The sequence below is a fragment of the Echeneis naucrates genome, chromosome 6 (genome assembly GCF_900963305.1).
Source record: "Echeneis naucrates chromosome 6, fEcheNa1.1, whole genome shotgun sequence".
Classification (NCBI taxonomy): Eukaryota; Metazoa; Chordata; class Actinopteri; order Carangiformes; family Echeneidae; genus Echeneis; species Echeneis naucrates.
In genome coordinates, this window is record NC_042516.1 from 8,575,287 (window position 1) to 8,597,091 (window position 21,805).

General features: G+C 40.5%; 1 protein-coding gene across 3 annotated transcripts in view; it reads left to right on the top strand.

Annotated features, from left to right (window-relative positions):
- Positions 1-21,805, top strand: part of LOC115044612 (CUB and sushi domain-containing protein 3-like) — a 203,345-nt gene that overhangs the window by 122,453 nt on the left and 59,087 nt on the right. For all 3 annotated transcript variants that reach the window (XM_029503737.1, XM_029503739.1, XM_029503740.1), the window contains 9 exons: positions 4,673-4,791; positions 5,878-5,947; positions 7,745-7,861; positions 8,079-8,288; positions 8,764-8,952; positions 9,884-10,061; positions 19,827-19,972; positions 20,509-20,589; positions 21,515-21,628. In XM_029503737.1, coding sequence (XP_029359597.1) covers positions 4,673-4,791; positions 5,878-5,947; positions 7,745-7,861; positions 8,079-8,288; positions 8,764-8,952; positions 9,884-10,061; positions 19,827-19,972; positions 20,509-20,589; positions 21,515-21,628 — 1,224 coding nt within the window. The remainder of the gene's footprint in view (positions 1-4,672; positions 4,792-5,877; positions 5,948-7,744; positions 7,862-8,078; positions 8,289-8,763; positions 8,953-9,883; positions 10,062-19,826; positions 19,973-20,508; positions 20,590-21,514; positions 21,629-21,805) is intronic.

A 21,805-nucleotide genomic window follows, 5' to 3' on the forward strand; every position in this document is an offset into this window, starting at 1 on the left:
GTTTCCTTTGGGTGATTGTTGCGGTCCATTGAGATGGTCGTAAAAATCCTGTACACCACCAATCACCAGAGCTTCTTAATAACCGAGTGTTTAACCAGCTGTCCTTAGGTAGGCATTGTGCCAGAGATGAAAACAAAATTGACATGTTATCAGGAGTAACATGGAGATTTGCATCTAAAATAAACTCCTACACAGCTTAAATCACCCAAGTCTGTCAATGCCTGTATTTCCACATGAATCATATAAGGTGAGATTGTAAAAACAAACAGGAAGGTAAACATTCATAACTTCTCACACTCAGGAAGCTCGGGTGCCTTCAGGGGTTCAGGTGTTGCTCCCATCCCCTTCTCCTTTGGTCTCCAGCATTTAAGAGTCTCTCACAAGCCTTGTGCTGTTGATGCCCTGTGACATCCACCTTTATGTTGATAAATGGATTTGTTGTACAACGTAACCACTGAAATGTTACTGTGGAAGAAGGTTCCTCTGGTTCATCTCTGGACTCACGCTCTGCATTCTCCACCTTTTACTGTCTGCTCTTTAACCTACCATAGTTACAAATGTATGTGTAATAAAGTTTTGTGTCACTGAGTTGTAACTGTTTGTAAGAGGGATACTCGCAGTAAATGCTGCAGAACTGCTAGTGGCCAAAAATATTATCCAATCTGTACCTTTTGAGGCCCTACAGCTGTTGTCATAGCTACGCTACATGGCAGAAGGGGAAAGATTCATGGTGTTGTAAGTTGTACACCACTCAGCACCACTACATATTACAATTGCAATTTTCTGAAAATGCTCTCTGAAATCTTATCTCAGCCAGACAGATCTTCAGAATAATGCACACCTCAGGTAAATGTTTTATGATTTGGCTCAAAAGATTTAATTACGCTGCACCTTTACATGCATTTTCATTGAAGACCAATATTCGAAGTCACTTCGTGCCATTATTTGATTACCTTGAAGCATTAAGCACATGAGGGTTCTGTTCACGTCTACCCTGTGCAGTCAATCATGTGACAGTAGCATTGTGAAAAATCATCATGTATTTGAAAGTAGTTACTTCTATTGTTCTGTGATTGTTGGTGCCAGACTGGCTGGTTTTAAACATCTTATTTCCTATAACAGCCTTGAATGTGTCTGCGCTCCGCAGTGTGGAAAAACAAGATACAATAAGTACATTGAGTGTACAGAAACATCCTGTTGGTGAGAGAGGTCAGAAGAGTTAGTGTGATAAGCAGGAAAGGATCTCCGAATGAACAACACAAACCTGGACTGATGAAGACAGGGAAAGCAGAGTTTGGTTGGATTTGTCCAGCTTTCTGGTCAAAATTTGGCACTGATGGCAGTAATTCATGGATCACTGTAGTGCTCTCCAATCAGTCACCATTCGATTTCCTTCTTTGTCATGTTTTTGCTGGCAGAAATCTCTTTATCTATTTTTATTTTCTCTTTATTGACTGAAATTGGCCAATCTTCGCCTGGCAAGCAAAGCAATGCTTTCTTCAAAGTGGTTTCATCAACAAGTTAATGAGTTCAGTGAACTTGAGTGCGGTGGCCTCCCCCGGCACCGTACTGTATCTGAACTGAGTTGCTACCTTTTGGGATGTGGTGGAACAGGAGATTCACAGCATGGCTGCATCAGACGTATCTGCAGTGAGGTGAATCAGTCAGCATGAAGCAGGATTTTAAAGAAATGTTTCCAACATCTTTCAGAATCTAGGCCATGAAGAACTGAGGCTGGTTTGAGACGGGAGTGAGGCTCAGACCTGGTATTAGGTGCGGTCATCCATATAAAGCTCTTCGTGAGTGTCTTTCTCTTTGCATTGTTCTACATTTATCACAGATAAAAATGGAAACCCCAGGTTGTTTTTTTGTTTTTTTTATGTGGGATTAGAGCTAGTTAACTTTAGTAAATCATTCCACCACCCACAGCTGATTGCGAAATCAATGAAGTCCTCATCAGTCATCGGATGATATGCTTTCCAGCACTTGGCTTTTCATTGTATGCTACTCAGAGCTATTCAGAAGTTTAGTAGTCTGTGTGCATCCTGGTTATTTTATCTGATGCGACGCTATCACATATCACAAAGAGTCATTCCTCCCGACTCACTTCGTTGGTGATAATGAAAAAAGCTGATGTGATTGATGATTAATTGAATCCATCACTCGACTCCTGCAACTACCCTTCCAATTTATGTATTAATCATGATGGTAAAAGCAACAAGCTCTTTTGCTTTTATTAATTCCATCCTTATTTTCATACACTCACGTAATGGTGGAGATCACATGGGGGTCAAAGTGACTGGACTGGTTCTATTATTTTATTCACGAAGCAAGCTAAATTACAGCTATTATTGATGGTTAAGGGCGAGAATGACGATGATTAGCATAAAAAGGAAGATAATGATGATGGCATATTTCTGATTTGAATGATTTTAATGATCACAATTCATAGTTGATAATTAAAATACCATCAGCTATTAAATGGCAGACATGCTCTCTCCTTGCTTGTCTTCCTTATCATAAACTCTGATGGGGCTGTGTACAGTGCATAACATCACCTTTGTCAACTTAACCATGAATTGTATTTGCCATTGTATTTGTGTTTCCCCTTACAAAGTGATTTCTGTCGTGCTCAGTAAATCGTTCTATCTTATGCGACCTGCACATTTCGCAACCAGCATTGGGGCACACTTGGAGTTACCACTTACCTTACTACTGATCACCCTGTCCTACTTTTTACAACCCTAAACACAAACTCTATTCTTTGCAGGTCCTATTTCATTTCTGGAGATGAATGACGTGATGATGTTCATTCTAATTCACATATTAAATTGAAACAGATAAAACTCTCAGCTACAATCGGGCAATGGGCACATTTCAATAGCTAATGGTGACACATGACTAAAATTTAGTTGGCCAGATACAGTCAGCGAGGCATCTTGTAGAAAAAATCAAGCGTGCTTGATAAAGACTCCTGCCAGATGCAGTTGCACCCTGGTGAACAAGTGGGTTCTGACCTTCTCACAGCAGGGTGGCAACAATCTGTGGATACTGTATGTAATCTGATCACTGATCATTGAATCCCGGATTCTTTTTTTCTTCTTCTTTTTTTTTTTTTTTTGAAGAAAACGTGGATACACAGCTTTATGATGGAGTTCACTCACTGCAAGGGGGACGCTGTTTTGTCCCTTCAGCTGGGAGACATTTTGATGTCAGATTTGGTATATGGGACTCTTAAAATATAGCTGCAAAGACTGCTTAATGAATTAAATGAATAAAATTTCAGTCATTTGAATTCATCAAAGTAATAATTTTATTAGAACAGAAAATTTTACAGCTTCAAAAAAAAATTCTCTAAAAATCCACCCACCTGCAGCAGCTCTTCTTTGGGTGGCTGCTCTCATTCCACTTCCTGCTGTGCTCCTCTTAGCATACTCCCACACATATAGTCTGACTTTTACTAGATGCAGAGTAGAGTGACCACTCCCATTTTTCACAGCTGGGAAAAGTTGCTGATGAATTGTCCTGAACCTTGTGTGGCCATTTCTCTGCTGCTTTGTTTACATTCATTATTCATCCACCCACTTATTTGTTTGGACCTGCTAACTCTGTGAGTGGGCTCGAGTTGTGAGTGTTTGTGCATTCTTGTATATATTTTTCTCTTATGAGTGGTTTGAGTATGTGCTATCTGTGCCTACACAAAGGTGGAGGTTTGTCTTTTTTGTGCAGTTATGTTTGTATACCTTCCTTCCTGCTACTTGTGACCCCACACCCTGCTCACTAATTACAGTACATGTCGAGAACAAAATGTTTGTATGAAAATGTATGCGCCTTTCACCGCTATTATTTTAAGTATACTCTGTCTTTTTGCATATCTTTGAGTTTCTTCGCATTACTATTACTTTATTGTTCCTGCTGCAGTTCAGCTATTTTAATGTAGTTTTTCCATCTAAAAAAATCATTATAACATGTGGACAGATGGATGGTCTGACTTTACTGAAAAATATTCAAGGTCAAACAAAATAAGCTTTATTGAAATAAGTGTGGGGTGTGTTGTTTTTTGCTTGTGAATCAGAATTATTAGGTTTTTAGTTTTGTCAGTTTTTAGGACATTTTACCTTCTTACTTCTTCTTTACTATAGTTTTCTGTTAATGCAGTTTAAATTTACCTCAAACACCTTGCATATATGTATATGTGTGTGTGTGTGTGTGTGTGTGTGTGTGTATCCGTAAAGCCATTGCTTTCATGCCTTTAAAACCACCGTCAGGCCCCAGGCCTCAGTACCCAGCAAGTGCCACTGAAATCTCTTTGTTCCAATGGAGCTCAGTGCCTCTGTCAAGTAATACTTAAGGGATAGCTTCAGATCACAGATGGAAGGATTTTTCGATTACAGCGATCAGCAGAATAGCTTTGTGGCTTGTCCCAGTTTCTTAACATGATGCTCAATTATTATGGCGCTACAAGAATATTAAAAGCAGGCACTGTGTAATTACATGTTAAAACATTTGGTTTTAATTTAATTATTCAATTTTCTTTAGGTATTTGATGATTAAATGCACAATGGGATGAAACAATATCAACTGCTTTGAGACATTCCAGGTTTGGATTGCATCCACATTGTGCAGAAGAATGATTGCTGTCCACACTTGTGTGCTGTGACTCTGTCCTAAGCAATAGGTTTGGATTCGTGCCCAGAGCCGCTGCCTCCCAGTAATGGCCAAAAAGTGGGCGACCGCTACACTGTGGGTGACATGGTTTCCTTCCAGTGTGATCAAGGCTTCTCGCTGCAGGTATGTGAAAGCATTCAGTGCTAGTGAGGCAGATGATTCTGTCAAGGCAGCTTTCTTTTATTCGTAATAAGTGAATCAAATTTACCTGCCTGGAGTGACAGTTTCAAGTGAATACCTCCAAGTATGAGTGCGTCAAGACAGCATTGCAAATTACTCTTCAATGACATTTGTGCCTGTGAGTGGAGGAACAAAATGTGCGTACTTTGCATTGTCTGCTTAGGTGATTTTAAGAGTATGCACTGTTTTAAAGCAGCTTTAACGTTCTCTGATGCTCTTCAAGTAGACACTGTAGTCTTGGCTCTTTGATCTGTAGAACTTTCCAAAGATATGGGCAATGGATTGTCTCAACAATCATCTCCCTAATCCCACACCGACTTTTCTTCCTGGGTCTGAGTGTTCGTTCGTTTCACATTCTTTATGGGCCAACCAGCGGATTCATACACACATCTCCAGGCTGACTGTCTGAATACTAGAAATAGACTGCAGGCCATTGTGGAAACAAAAGCACAAGTTTTAGTCCTTGGAGTACATGTTCTTGCTTGGGTTAGTGTGTGTGTGTGTGTGTGTGTGTGTGTGGTAAGACTGTAAATACATACAATGTTTTATTGATGCCGGTTTTCAGGTTTAGTGTTGGATTAAATCTTGGCTTGAATACTTACTTAAATATATGCATTTTACAAGCGTCTTCACTTGTAAAACATCCAGACCATACTAACTGACTCTGCTATAAATGTTTTACAAACGATGAACACACATCAACATGAGTGTGGGAAAAGGATGTCTGTCTTTCCTTGTTCTCTTAGGCTATAGCACCTCTCTCAGTAGTCAGACCTCAGGTGGTATTCTTGCTGCCCAGCTAACAGCAAGGGGTCTGTCTCCTACCTTTGATACCATCAAATATTTACACACAAGAACTTGAGAATGGGATTGTGAGAAATACCAAAATCTGAATGTTAACAAATTCCAAAGATCCACACGATGGAAGTAAAATATCTGATCTGTTGGTGTTCATTTTTTTCTTTTCTTTTCATTTCATGGTATTTCAGTGAATGTATTGGTTTTTTTTTCTTCTGTTTTCTTCAACAGGGTAATGTATATATTACCTGCATGCCTGGTCCTGTCAGAAGATGGAATTACCCAGTACCCTTGTGTTTAGGTAATGTATTATTTTCACGCTTTGACATTGACAGCATGCAGAGTTCCAATGAGGCATTAGTGTGGACAACAAAAGCATATTTGTCGCCTCAAACACAGGTTCGCTTTGTTTTTTTGGCCTCTGCTAGTCAAATTTTTTTCATTGACTTTTTCCACGCCTTCCATTCCATCTATTCTTTTTATATTTTTTCCATGCCAGCACTTCACTCATGAACAGCGTCACAATAGATCAATGGCCCCACTGTGGGCTTGTTATAGCATTAGGGAAAGCTACAATTTCATTGTAAGATCACAGAATGATGGGCGGTTTGGAGTGGGGATTATGACTTTTCTGTTTTCTCCTTCAGTTGAAGGCTTTTCACTATTTCAGTGTGTCAGTTTTTGATACCTCTGATGATAGTCTCTCGACTCCCTTGACATTTCATCTGAACTTGATTGCCACAGTGATAGATTCCAGAAATTACAAAGGAAGTGCTGCACTTTCCGCTTTGAGACCTCACTGTTCTGCTGCCCTCAATTACACTCGAACACAAATGCACACACAAACTAGTGCCAGCACGCCCGAGCAGTAAGTACAAACACATAGACAAAAATAGGTTCTTTTACATGCAAACAAAGACATGCACACACATACACGCGCATCATGTAAATATTCTCAACTTGTGGTTTTCACGGTTCACTGGAGAAGTAAATCCCGCTTTGCTCTTGACAAGCCTGTTCTTCAATGCGTGTGCTCGCTCGTTAGCTCAGCTCCTCTCCGGTCTGCAATGCATACACTGATCCCAACACCCCAGGATCCAAATTCACTTTGTTGCTGATAAACTCACATCAAAGTGGTTTCATGCCCCTGCACAAATAGCATAACATCCTCATAAGTGCCTCTCCTCTCTGCTTCACTTTCATTTTATACACAACCAGGTCAAGCAAGTTTCCCCCAACACAAGCACAATTAAATCCCAAGATAGGTTTCCCCCCATTCTCTATGCTGATAGTCTCCAGAGAAATAGTGCTGATACCCCTCATGCTTCAAACCATTTGCCAGATAAACAGGCGTGTTTAGATTGAGATGGAATAAAGAGGAATAATTCAGCTATACGTTTATATCAATATGCCTGGTGACTGTAATTGTATTGTACCTGGGTGTTTCTGTAAGACTAGGGCATGTGCCACAAAAAGGGAGGGGTGAGTGTAACCTTCACAGCAAGCTGAAGTGCTCTCTAACGCACAATCAAAGAGGAGAAGTAGCGTGTTGCAGGGGGATGGTAAAGTAATCACTGCCCCCACTGAGCATAACTGTGGTGCTGTACTGAATATTGACTCCCTCATTTATTTTTATTTAAAGCGCCAAACAAGGAATGTGCCTCAGTCTGTCATGTTTTTCACAAATGCCCTTGTGGAGCATAATCCATACAGGGAAGCAGAGATGTAAAAGCATAATTCATGGACATGCTCAAATATAGGGGTACACCCTAACCTGATCGGAAGTAGATAAAGCACACAGGCTTTTATTTTCTCTCTCACTCCTTGTACAGTCTGCTTGTAATGTGAGAACATACACATACTTACAAGAACACTTGGTAAGTGCACACAGCAGCAGAACTACCGTCCTTTCCGAGCTTGTGCACATATCTTATGCACAATCATGCGTGTCCTGTAACTTTGCACACACATACTGTCCAAAATAATCTTTGCCCTCCCTGGCATATTCTCCATCTTCTTCATGGTTTTTTCTTTGTTTCGCATCGAGCCATTCTGTGGAGAAGTGACCTGTTCTTTCTCCTTGGTTGGTCTCCCTCAGCTCAGTGTGGCGGCTCTATGACAGACTTCAGTGGAGTCATCCTCAGCCCGGGCTTCCCAGGGAATTACCAGAGCAGCCTGGACTGCAGCTGGAGAGTTCGGCTCCCTATTGGCTTTGGTCTGTCACTCCCCAATTACCCCCCCCCCCCCCCCCCGTCTTCTCCTCTCTTCTTTCTTTCTCCTTTTAGCTCTGTTAGATCTTCTGTGCCGTTTTTTTCTGCATTGTTGCATGCAGAACAAAACATTTACTCCCCTCTCCTTTCAACCAACGTACAAATGAACTCAGTCATATAGATTATATGTTATTGAAGTAACCCTTTGTTTCTGCTTTTTAGGGATCCATTTGCAGTTTCTAAACTTCTCAACAGAGCCTGTTCATGACTATCTGGAAATCCGCAGCGGGAGTCTGGAGACAGGAACAGTGATTGACCGGTTCAGTGGCCCCGTGGTCCCCAACTCCCTCTTTAGCACCACCCACGAGACCACTCTGTTCTTCCATAGTGACTACTCCCAGAATAAACCGGGCTTCCATATTGTCTACCAGGGTAAGAAAGCAAAGCTGGTGTTATAATAGCTGGATCTGAAAAATTGAGAAAGGATTGAAGAGTTTGCAAATATGAAACCTAAAAGACTTGCAGTCCATTTTTAGACCAGGGAAAGTAATTAGTCCTGCAAGGCAGACACGTCTTCTGAGGGTGAATTAAAAATGGTTTAAGAAAAAAAGAAATCAATACTGGCCTCTGTTGAGAAATCCAATCCTCGAATAGCAATATTATTGGCCATGTTTTTTCTCAGAGGGAAATTTTATTTGTTAAAGCCAGTGTTAAAATATGTGATATTATATGGCATCATTTACAATTCAAGACCTTTTATTTTCAAAATAATGAAAGAAAAATCACCTGCCCTATTACCCCGAGTATTATAGTGGTGCCTCATTATTTGATGTCTAGAGCCTCGTGTTCCGTAACCTCATCTGGCTTGTACGAGATTGATTTTTTTTTTTTTTTCCCTCCCCCCCAGCATATGAGCTACAGAGGTGTCCAGACCCCCGACCCTTCCGCAACGGCATAGTGATTGGTCAGGACTACAGTGTTGGGATGACTATTTCTTTTGAGTGCCTGCTCGGTTACACTCTGCTTGGAGAGCCCTCTCTCACCTGTCTGCATGGAGTCAGCAGAAACTGGAATCACCCCATACCTCGCTGTGAAGGTGACTGGCTAGAGTCTTTTTTGATCGCAACGGCTAGTTTTAACCGGTACTGCTCATGTGCAAGAACCAATCATGCACATCTTTAGAATCAAGATATTTTGAATCATGGAACCATGAAATTCCTTTCCTTTTTCTTATTTTATTGGTATCTCTGTTTCCCAGAAGATGGTGGGAAAAATTATATATAAAAAAAAAAGGTGTACAAATGAACAATTGAAATGAAAGTCATGAATACTACCTACTCAGAAGCTGACGAAAGTAAAGACGGCAACACTTTTCTTGTTGTCACATCATTCAGGCACAGGAAAGCAACTTAGCCACTCTTACCACCGCTGTACAGCGGCTCCACTGTGAACTGATACAGTCCATTATAATCACATATGGAGCATCTATTGCAAAGCTGATTATACCGGTCTCTTTTGTAAATTTCCAAGAGACTTTTTAGATATTTCTTAGGTATGATAAATGATGTCTTTGCTTTCACCAGTTAAGCGAAGCACTGCCTAGGACTTTAGTATCTGTGTGAGAATAATTTTGTTTTTGCCCTGTGAACGCCGAATTGCCCCAGTCGAGTATGCAGTTCTTTTTGATGCTGAGGGCAGCACTTTGACTTTGACTCCTGTTTCAAAGTCAAATTTTAGCATATTCCCTCTGATAGCTGGGGGTGGAGGGGTTCACTGTCAAAACCACTCAGTGTTGTCAAGTTCAACACAAACAGTCGCTGCAGTTACATCAAACAGGTGTGCCCTCCTCACCCCCCCCACCCACCACCAGTATGCCAGTGACAACCCAATTACATGCAGTTATGGTTTGATTTATCAATAGTTAGCCATGAATACCAACAAAAGTTGGTTTTAGATTCGAGGTGAATTAAAGACTGTCTTTAAATTTTTACCACCCTGATTTTCCTCCCCCCCCCCACTCCCTCCAGCTCTTTGTGGTGGGAATATAACTTCCATGAATGGCACTATTTATTCTCCTGGACACCCTGCCGAGTATCCACACTTCCAGGACTGCATGTGGACTGTCAGAGTACCCCCTGGATATGGCATTTCCATTAATTTCTCTGTTATAAATACAGAGCCAATCTACGACTACATCACGGTGTGGTAGGTACTCATTTCTATCTCTTTTTTATCTTCCACACTATTCATCACTCATCATCTTATGGCACAAATCAAATGGATAAAATTGCATACACAGTCGTCCCTTTGAATTAGTATTCATGTCTGTTGGATTTACAAGCGTGTGATGCAGATTTTACACATAACGCGAAGCAGTGAAACAATAAACGTTTCCAAATCCTTGATGGAGTTTCCACAATTTTTCACCATACCGTATGCAGTGCATTGCAGGTAGAGCCAGTATTGAGATGCTATGTGAAGGAATTATTGTGTGTGTGATCATCCATTTTTCTTTTGTGTCAGTCAAACATTCAGCTGAGGGGCTCCTGTGCACCAAAATCAGCAATATCAGAAAAGTTGGTGCAGCTAGCATCTTCTCTGTTTGCGATGCTTATTAGCGTGTGGCTGGCAAAGGATTAGTGGAACTATGATGGATGGATAGATGAATGTGTGGATCAATAGCTGGATGGGAACCTGTGTGATCTCGAGGGAAATTTAGGCATCCAGTAGCAGCAAAGTATGCATACGTGTATGTGAACTCTGTAGTGATTGAGCTTCATCTTCCTTTGCTCCACCCTAAATTGATGGGATTGGTTACACATGCGACAGACATGACTATCTGAACCTTTTTTTTTTCTATTTTGAGGCTTTGGCATATTTTTTCATATTTTGTGTCATAAAAAACACGTATGAATATGTTCACCAAGTTAAAAACAAACTACAGAAGGCTTTTAGTCTGTATTGAATGGGTGTTTGCCTCAGGTACTTCAGAGATGCACACAATGAAAGAGTTGATAGCATGTCAGAGAAGAGAAGGCCAGAGGCCAGCTGGAGTGGTTTTGCTCTCAGCTTTTTGTGTGACACTCATATTTAATTAGTCAAGAAGCATCCTGGTATGCTGACATTTCTGGAGTTCTTTTTTCCCCCCCGACATGTTATTTCCTTTAAATCCCTCACAAAAAAAAAGAAAGGAAAAGAAAAAAATTAAAGAAGTTTGAGTCACTGTGGTTCCTTTTAGCCCAGTCACCAAACCTAGAGCAAGCATTTAACTCCAGATCCCCAGTTAGTGTCACAGACAGACATGTAAACATAAGCTTTGGGTTTAACTGTGCAGCGATAAAGGGACAGCTGAGGTCCTCGCCCATCTTCTCAAAGAAGGCCGTTTTGACCACAGTTATCTGCCCCGCGTTGAAGACATTGCTTATACTTTTGGAAAAGACAACACGAGCAACATGAGAGAACAAAAACAGATCTTCAGCTGCTCAACCATAAGCCAGTGTTACTTGCACAATTGCCACAATGGCTAGCATGAATACGTGCAGTGAATTAAACGTCCTCAGATGACATTTCCATGAGTCAGCTAGTTGCTGAAACGGGCAAACAACGAACAGCACTGAAAGAGGACATTTCTGCTTTAACTGAAGTAATTTTCCCTATTTCAAACCTCCATGAATGGACTGACAGAGACTGTGACCAGTTACAGACAAGGTGGAACTAAACTGAATCTCGTGACCGTGACCCTTCTTTACCGGCTGGAAGACCGGGAAAAGCCTTCTTGAGAGGCTAATCTTCAAATACTCAACATTACTGAGGACAACGAGAAAGACCAGTCTTCAGTGAAGTTGGCTTCCAACATGTTATTGGACATGAAACATTTTTGACGATTCACCTGAACGGGAACGTGTGCATCATTGAGGACAATCGCACACTTCTCGGTCTGCTTTCACCATTTTCAGGAGAAGAAAAAAGCACTACGGTGGACCTGGAGGCAGCTCCAAACTGAGAATGTACCCAAACATGTCTACATCTCTGGTGAAGAAATGTGCAGCATTTAAACCTAATAAACAGCTCTTGTCCAGGAAGAAAATATCAGTCATCCTGCTGTACCCTACACACGACTCAGAATTGAATTTGGCAAGCAGAGATTCATTAGTTTTTTCGTCACCATAAAAAGCCAAGGAGTCTTATGAGTGCCAGGATGCCGCAAATGAACAACTAACAGTTTCAGATGGACCTGGGAACCACAATGAATCGGCTGCCTCATTAATGATGCGGGTGAAATGGGCTGGAGTTCAATCGATAAGAATCCCTAAATTAAAAAATGTTTGTGTTGCGCTGGATAATTAAATCATAGGCTAATGTTGATGTGGTTTGTAGGTGCTTTTTGAAAACCGTAATGGATTTATGCATAAGGCCCATAGATGTGTGTGAATCATTTTCCTAACTTCTCTTGTCAGATGCACTTAGGCAACCTTTGTGTTGTAAATTCAGTTCGTTACTGTTTCACCAGCTCGACCGCCTGACTGTGTAGCTGAAGAAATTGTTGTTTAAAGTGAACTGGGTGAGCACTTAATGACTTGCCTGTGCTGAGTCAGCATGATGACTGCAAGTATTTGCTAGTTTTGTGTAATGGGGATTGCTGTGTGGGGGATAACAACATGAGGTAAGATGGACTATTGGAAGTTAAAGTACAGTAGGACTGCGGTTTGTCAGTGTTCAGAGGACAGACCCGCTCCTGTTCTGTTTTGAATTTGAAGGGATTGTATCAGTACTGAAGATTTCAGCCCCCCCTGAAATCTGAAATCTGAGGGTACACTCAGTTACCCTGCAAAATCAACTTGGAGACTGAATGCACCATTACTCTCAAATACAAACCCTTTTCAGTACATATCAAAAGCAGCCGACAACTTTCTTTTAACCAACCAAGACAGACTCTGTATCTCCATCCACATTATGGGAATCCTTAGTTTTGTACTCAGAGGGCAAATAATGTCATTTTAAGCATCAAGCAATAAAGGCAAGCACAGGAAAAAGTAATTATCTCCGTCATGAAATTTGATCACCAGTATTAGTAGTAGTAGCGGTAGAAGGCAGGGTGCCTTCCAGCTCATCAGTTAAAAGGCAGCTCAACAACCAGGCTAATACCAATTATTAGTAAAACACCTCCTGAACTCACAATAGACCCATAAGAAATTAACAACATGTTTAAAGAATGTTATGCAAAATTATACAAGACATACAAGAAAGAAATACCCAAGACATCTCTCACATTACAGAATTTCTCAAGAGCCTTTTTTTGCAATTGTCCTCATAGCTTAGCAGCACAGGGTGTCAACATTATATGAGATTGATACACTTTTAGTCTTGCAGCTAAATATTTTATTATGTCAGTGTGTGTGTGTGTGAATATCAGCAGACCTCCCTAGAAGCTGGTTTGTAGATCTTTATTGAGTGGAATGACCTTTGTGTGGCAGGGAGGGCAGTGCTACACCACAGTGAATATAGGTCCCCCCTATATTATACAAAGGACAGGCAAGATGCAGAAGGATGGACAGGGGAAGGGAAGACGGTGGTGCTGGTAGGAACTAGTGGAGTTCTTGAGAGCCTTAACATCCCAACTATTAGACAAGAACAAAGTGGAAACTTGGAAAACAGAACACAATAAGAGACACATAGAGCGGGAAAAAGTCCACAGCCTGATTGTTTTCCAGTCAGGTTTTCTAAAAAGTTTACTCTTCAACTGATGCTTTTATTTCTTAACATGTTCAATCACTCCTTTGAACAGTTGGCCCTACCACAGAGCCTCACAGTTTTACTGAAGCCAGGTAAAGATGCAGCTCTTACAGGCCCGTATCCTTGTTGAATGTCGATATTGAGATACTTTCCGAAGTGATAGCTAATAGAGTAAATACTGTTATATCTGTCACTCATTTGTTATTGTGTGCAGATTGTTAATTGTGTTACATTCCCCATTGTCTGGAAACCTGGCAGAGGTGGCCCTTTCCCTGGAAGCCTAGAAGGCATTTGACTGTGTTCAATGGAGATACCCGCTTTCTATACTTAATAGGTTTGGGTTTGGTCCAAAGTGTTGCTTCCTGGGCTCAACTACTGACTCTTCTCCACAAGCTGCTGTGGTCATTAATAAGCTTTGTTGATAATATTTCCCTTTATCCAGAGGAACTGGACAGAACTGCTCTTTGAACCTGCTGTTTGTTTTAGCAATAGAAAACCCTGACAATTAAGCTTCAAACGACACAATCTACACAGTTTGGAAAAAGGAGTGGATATGCTGACTTCTGGCAACAGCACAAATGGAAGTACCTATAAGCACATCCAGAAACAGCTAGAATTTCTCAGATAGAGCAAACATTCACAAACGTACAATAATTCGGAGTGCAGTGGCTCCCGCTGCAGACGCTCAGTTTAGAAGGATTAATGGGCCCCCTTCATTTTCTAGTTTATTTGAAGCTAACTTTACTCCCCTATGAGAGAAACTTAAACTTGACCTTCAGCGGTGCAGCAAAATGTATTTATGTAAGAAAATAAATGTACTATCCACACTTTTGTACTTATTTCAAAGTCTTCCAGTTTTTCTACCCAAGTGCTTTTTTGCTCAACAGGTGAGCAATTTTCACATGTTTATGGAGTGGCAAAACTTCAAGATCACTTGAAAGACCATGAAAGAAAAGTGAGCTTGCACCAAATCTGATGAGTTAATATTGGGGAGTGAACCTACAGGGGGAAAAAAAAAAAAATGTTAATTGGTTACAGGCCCCCTGAAACAGGCTCGTGCATGACAGAAGCGCAAAGTGTTGTAAACTTGCTTCACTATTTAACTATTTAAATCAAAACTCCCCTTCTCTTCCTCACCTCCTCCAGTCCAGTAGTAAATTCAGTGCTGAGGATCTGGATAAAGTTTAGGCAAACCTATAACTTGTCTGACCTGTCCATACACAGTCCTGTTTCATGGCACTAAGTGAGATGACACTTACAAACGGTGGAATTTATAAGGGCCAAAGCACAAGGTTTTCCCCAACTTACGAACTTTGCCAACACATTCAATATTTCAAACAAGATCCAGGTTTTTCTAATATTGACTGGTTCAAGCACAAATCCTGTATTTCTCTCAGTTACCTGAACATTTGATTATGGATGATATAGTGGGGACCCCTCAGACCCCATGAGATGTATGAAATGCAAGTATATTGTACAATTCATCATTAACATTTTAAAAAAATTGGAAAAAGAATTATGGGCTGAGATATCAGCGGCTGTGTGGGACAGGCAGAGCTCTCAGCATGGTGAATAGGAGCTCCTCTTGTGCATGTTTAAACTTCATCATACTCACTACAGCAAGCCAGGAACAACTGGCCAAAGTATATTCTAATGTAGATGATAAATGTGACTGTGGTGAATAGTAAGGGGAGATTTAACTCTCATGCTCTGGTTGCGCTCTAAGTAAAGAGAGTTCTGGACGTCAGTATTTGAGACTTAGAATAAAGCCTTTAGCTTAAATCTGCAGCCCAGCTCCATGATAGCTATATTTGGGGAACATGGAGGGGACTTTGTAATGTCAAGCAGTAAGGAAAATGCGATTGCGTTCACAACCCTCATAGCACGAAGGAGAATACTTATAAAAATGGAAATCCACACCACCACCAAAAACATCTGTATGGCTTTCTGACATAACGTTTTTAAAGCTTGAAGATATCTAATATTTTCTTAAAGGTTTTACCAAAACATTTTACAAAACCTGGGATTCTCTACTCTCTTATTTTGATAAGCTCACAACAGTTCCATCACAGCAACAGATAAGGCGAAGGAAAGCACAAAAAAAGCTATGAGCCAAAGAGTTTTTCTTCTTCATTATAATTATTATTATATACATTTATTTTTGTATGTGTTTTTTCTGGGTGTTATAAAAGTAAAATGTAAAAATTACGCTTGGTCTCACAAATTGCAAAGCGCACCAATTTCAAAAATAATAAAAATACCTCTCAAAAAAATGTACCAAATTTAAACATTTATGAAACCATGAACTTTGAGATACTGTGGCATATGCATAAACAATAGAAACTGTATTTTTGCAGCGAAAAACATAACAGTAAATTGCTCGCTGCAGAAGTACTACTGGCTGCCTTTCTCTCCAGCAGCTGTCTCTCCATCTACCTCTACCTTTCCGTGGTCTCTATAGTGTAGTAACCCTCAGGCAATGATGGAGCTGCCCTCAAAGGTGACAGAGAAGGGATATGCCCTGCAGCATGCGGTTCTCCGATTCATAGTATAGAAGGAGGGAGCTATTGGCATTCCTGTTCTCAAATGAAATAGCGCATAAACAATCTGTCCCCTGATGGCAACATTTCCTTTCCCTGTCTGACTGCCAGCTCCCATTTTGCAGATCACTCTGAAATGAAACTGCAATAGGATTTGTATTTATTTTTTTATCTTAATGTCTAAGTTGCATGCACATAAAAAAAGCATTTAGAGTACATTATTCAGGTGAACAGGCCTGGAGCTAGTTGAAAGTGCCAATAATGAAATAATTTTCTCTCGTATCATAACAGCATTTATTTTTAAAAAGACAAGTAAATAAAGAAAGTGGAATGTGTCTTTTTACTTAAAGCAATATTTGGGATGTCCCCACAAGCAACCCCCCCCCCCCACACACACACACAACCCCCCCTCCAAAAAAAAAACAAAAAAAACATAACAACAACCTTTTATCCAACCTATTCGACATAAATACAGATCGTGAGGATGTTCTTTCTTAAACACTTATGGAGGATTTCTCCTCATCTAATGTGTGCCTGAAGTAAATAAATATGATCTGGATCTGCTCCCAGTGTCTCCTCCCAGCCAGATGTTCTCCACAGGGAACCACCCCAGAGACTTCCCTATAAAATTTCTCTGTCATCTCAACAGTCTGTTTTCAGGAGGAGCTGAGGAGTAGAAGGTCCATTCCAAGTTCCTCCCAAATGTCTGGCTTCTACCTCTATGATCCTAACCTACACAGGCAACACATTTCAGCTTTGTGTCCATAAATTGGGAACTTCACCTTCAGGCTGAGCTCTATTTTCAACGTGACATTTTAGTACTATGCCACTTGTCACTTTCACACTTCATTGTACCCTCGTTCAGAGGGTAGGCTCATAGACACTTAAAGTCTTTTACTTGGGGCCACAGCTGCAACTGCCGAAGGTTTCTGCCGTTCAGGAGATGTGTGAAACATGACAGGTGGACAACATTCAAGGCCTTCAGCATATCAGAGTGAAGCTCATTCACTGCCAACAACTTTTTCAATAACTGTTAAAGCCATAACCACTAATCTTTGTATCTTTTTTGGACTTTAGAAATGCCTGAAGGAGTTGGTGGAATTGTTCCCACGACTCGAAAGCTATTACCATTATTACATCGTTGGCACTTTTTCATTGCACTATGACATTTTGTGCCAATCAGGTTCGAGTCTTGGCAGGATTGCAATGGTGGGCAAGCACTATAAATATGAATGTCACAGACAGGCGGACTGCTGAGGTTTAACCACCTGTCGGAGTGTTGGGGCCTCTTTCAAAATTATGAAAAACCACTATTGCACCTCTGTGGTTTGTTTGTTGTCACCGATTTCACATATCGGTACAGCAAGTGACATGCAATTTTATTTTATTTTATTTTTTTTAACAAACTCCTGCTAAGAGATTCATCAGCATTCCTCTGTGGGCTCAGGCTTTCATTCTGCAGGCATATCTCCTTGTTTCCACTTACTGTACAGCAACAAATGTAAATGAAATTTTAACTTACTCTCGGAAAGATCATTTTACATGTAAGCTTGGCAGCATGCAGTTTTAATGGTGTCACAGTTATAAAATCCGAATTTTACCAGTGCCGAGTAGCAGCTTTGAAATGGCTTGGAAATGATTGCTAGTTAACATGTAGTCGTAATGGACAATATTTCAAACGCAGTTTCGTAGTTCTTACCGTTGTTTGACAACTGAAACAGAAAGCATGGAAATGAGAACAGCTTTGTTGAAAATACCCTCTACGTGAGCATGAGCTGAGAAAATAAAGGGCTGGTACTGAAACCGGGAAGAGTGCAAATAGCCTACAGTATGACACGGCCTAACCAAATAATAGGTTTTGACCTAGTCTTGTTGAGTGTAACTGCCATTGAGGTGGAGACACTGTAGAGTAAGCTGACGTGTGCATTTCTCGCAGTAATGTACTTGTGGGTTTATGCTCTCCGTTAAGGGTGTAAATCAAAAAAGGCGTTATGATTCAGTTCAATTTTGATTCCATGGGCCACACTTCCTTTTCCTCAACGGTATTCAGTTAAGTTTATAAGGATTTTATGATAAGCATCCACCCATTTTCTTTTGCATTTTCAGCCTGCTTTTATCCTTCCAGGGTCGTGGGAGCTGAAGCTCAGTGTTATACAGAACACTCTCATTGCGTATGCATGTAAAGAATGTTCACAGTCACAGAATTGTTTTTACAAGAAAAATCTGGTCATAAAAGCTTTTAATTCCTAAATCTCTTCTTTCATGATTTATATTTTATACGTATGGAATGTGTAGGAATACACCTATATATGTAGGGATTTTTATTCCTGCATAATTACTTCAAGAGTGTGAGCAACTCTGAGGTTGTTTCACAGAATCTCTTTTTTTATTGTCTGGTCTCTGATTGTTTGTTTGTTTTTTTCTCGTAAGTATCCTACTGCATCGCCCAAGAAAGTGGCTTGTTCATTTAAAGCAGGTTGCCATCCGCCGTGAGTATGTCCTGTAATAGGCGAGCACGTTTTTTTCCTTGATGATGTCGAAAGGTCCAGGCTTAGAGCTATAAAACCTCCCAAATCCTGATGCTTCCACCAACTACCATACCACTGTGATGATGCTTTCATATTTGGATGCAGTATAGTGCTGCATGCCAAACAATTCGGCCTTCAGTTCCGGAGTCTACAAAACATTTTCACAGCAGCGTTGTTCGTGATGTTTTGTCAGAACACCATGCTCCCTGCAGCTATGAGCTATGCCTTGTGTATGGTTGACTTATGAACAAAGGTGTTAACCAGGCTCTATGCTTCCTTTAGGCCCTCAGCTACTCTGGACCTCAGTTTTATCCGACTGATCATTGATCCTGAGCTGTGGCTTTCATCTCAGCTGGACGCCCACTCCTGTAGAGAGAGTTAGCCACAGAACTCATTTTCATTTATCGTCAGTTTTTCCGACTGTGGATTCATCAATATTTGACTCTATTTAATTTATTTATGCAAATCCACTGTTCTTTAATGTCTTCTGAGGTCTTTTTTGCAAGGCATGGTTCACAGCAGAAGCTTCTTGTGAATTGCAAACTGAAAACATTTTCTATAAATCAGAACTCTCATTCTAGTCCAAACTTCCCTTCTGTGAACTTCAGGTTTGCTAACTCCTAACTCCAATTAGCTTTTGTCCACATCAATAGCAGAGGGGTTCACATACTTTTGGCCGAATGCACTGTAAATCTCGGAATGATGTATTCATAAGACAAAAATAACGAAGCGTTAGTTCAAATACTTTGATTGAAAGCGCAAACTAAATTGTAGATGTTGATCTGAATACAATTCAAGACAAATTTATACATAAATTTAGATTCTTCCAAGTTTCTGCTTTTGCTTGTCACCGTAGGTAACATAGCTAGAGGCGGCAAAAGTTTGAGCTCTACACTGCTTCATAAATTAACATGTACTCCCACTTTTACACTGCTGATTAATGTGAAACTTTTCTCAGATCGTCAGAATGTCTGTAAGGTTCACAAGACTGCTTGGAGATAACTAGACCTGCTCTTTGATCCCAGCAAGTTATGACTGGTATTTATTCATAAATCATTTGCTCTCTCTCTTGCTCTCTGTCATCCCCCTCCCTTTACTCGTCCACTCTTTCTTTCTCCCTCCCCCCTCACGTCCATTGCTCTCTCTGCCTCTCTTTATTTGTGTATCAGGGATGGACCTGATCAAGCCTCACCTCAAATCGGTCAGTTCAGTGGCAACTCTGTGCAGGAGGGCGTGTCCACCACCGCCAATCAAATCCTCATTAAGTTCCACAGTGACTTCAGCACAAGCGGCTTCTTTGTACTACATTATTATGGTAACCTCCCCTTTGATACCAGCTAAGTAACCTGCTGTAATGACCCTCATTCATTTAATGTGCAGTTCTCGATATTTCAGGGACCCTGCTGTTGTAACTAAGATCAGTACAAAGCAAGACCATCCCCGCCCTTCTATATTTGAAGTCCTTTAACCTTTTTTTTTTTTAGTCATTATGTACCTTTTTCTCATTTTGCTACATGGTCTTCCTTCCAGTTCAGTATAATGATAAATGATAAATGCCTTCTTATGCTGATTTTCAACTGCACTGGTAAAATGCCCCCCCTTGAAAAGAGGTTGGTTAATAATAAAATGTCCCCATCCAGACTAAATTAGTGATTGGATTTTGATGATCATCAACAGTGATAGGTAGCAATTTGTGATCTAATCAAGTTTCCCAATGATGAAAAAGTAAAGAATGTGCTGTTGTTGAATAGAAAACGCACACATGCACGCGCGCACACAAACACATGCACCCTCTTTCCCCTGCTTCCATTGCTCTGTTGCAGTTTTCAGTATTTGTCCTCTCCCCGACAGCTTACCAACTGAGAACTTGTCAGCCACCCCCTCCTGTCGCCAACGCCACTATCCTAACTGATGATGACGAGTTTGAAATAGGTTTGTCTTATTTTATTTTTCTTCTTTACTGGCCAGCGACAATACATACTAAAATAAATTTGTACCAGACATAAGGTAATTTGCTTGGACAGCCCCGGAAGGGTGGTAAAAAATAGGACTAGACATATGAAATGATTGCACTCATTAATTAATTAGTTAGCTTAAGCTATTATTTGTTTGTTGAAACCTTTGTTTGCATGTCTATATCATTGTTGTTAGTCCTTTTTTGAGAATGTCTCCATCCATCTGCCCGTTTTACATTTCAAAATAATGTTGTTGTATATTTTAATTTGATACTATTTACTATTTACCCTTATTTTCTGTGATACTGATGCTCGGCTGATGTGTTTTCAATCTGAAGCCTTTGTCCTTTGTCTTTTTTTCATGTTATTTGCTTTTCTTTCTTGTATTCCTTTCCTCCTATGTATTCATGCTTTGAACAACAAAATATCAGTTTGACGGTGGGGTTAATTAACTCTCTGTACATGGTGTTTGTATTTTCAATGTTAACAAGTGATTAGGAACATGAAGTGGAAGCTGTGGTTACTGGCTGCCTTACTTTGTGTCATTGAAATTGAGTGCAAATTTTCTTTCAAATGTGTCACATACTTCTTTGGGTGAGTGCACATCTGTGTTTGTGCTTGCCTGTGTTGCAGCTCTATAATGTAATGAAGTGCCTTCAGTACTCCTGCTAGAGGATGCCAATCTTCATTTAAAATGGGTTGTTAATTACTGTTTCGAGTGTTTGTTCTAAGGAAGCTTTTACTGACACAGCTCTATGGGGGGTGTGTATGTGCGTGGGCTCGTGTGTGTGTTTCACATGATGGATGAAGGGATGGATTTGTTCTTCATGTCTACTCCTGGCTCATGCCTGTATATTTCTTTGTGTATGTCCACATGATTGGCGGTATAAATGGCATCACAGGGGATATTATTCGGTACTCGTGCCTGCCAGGCTTCACCTTGATGGGCAGTGAGATTCTGACCTGTCGTCTTGGTGAGAGGCTACAGATGGATGGACCCCCACCAATCTGTCAAGGTTAGTTAATTCAGTGTGAGTCTGTGGGAATGTTTCGGGAGCTTTGCGTGGATTTGTAAATGTTCGTGTGTTTGCCAGTTCAAGTATTCCTAACAGTGAATTTAAATGCTTCTGTTTGCAAATGCACCAACGTTGTCATTTGTTGTATGGTTGTTTGTGCCTTCGTGTTTGTTAGCG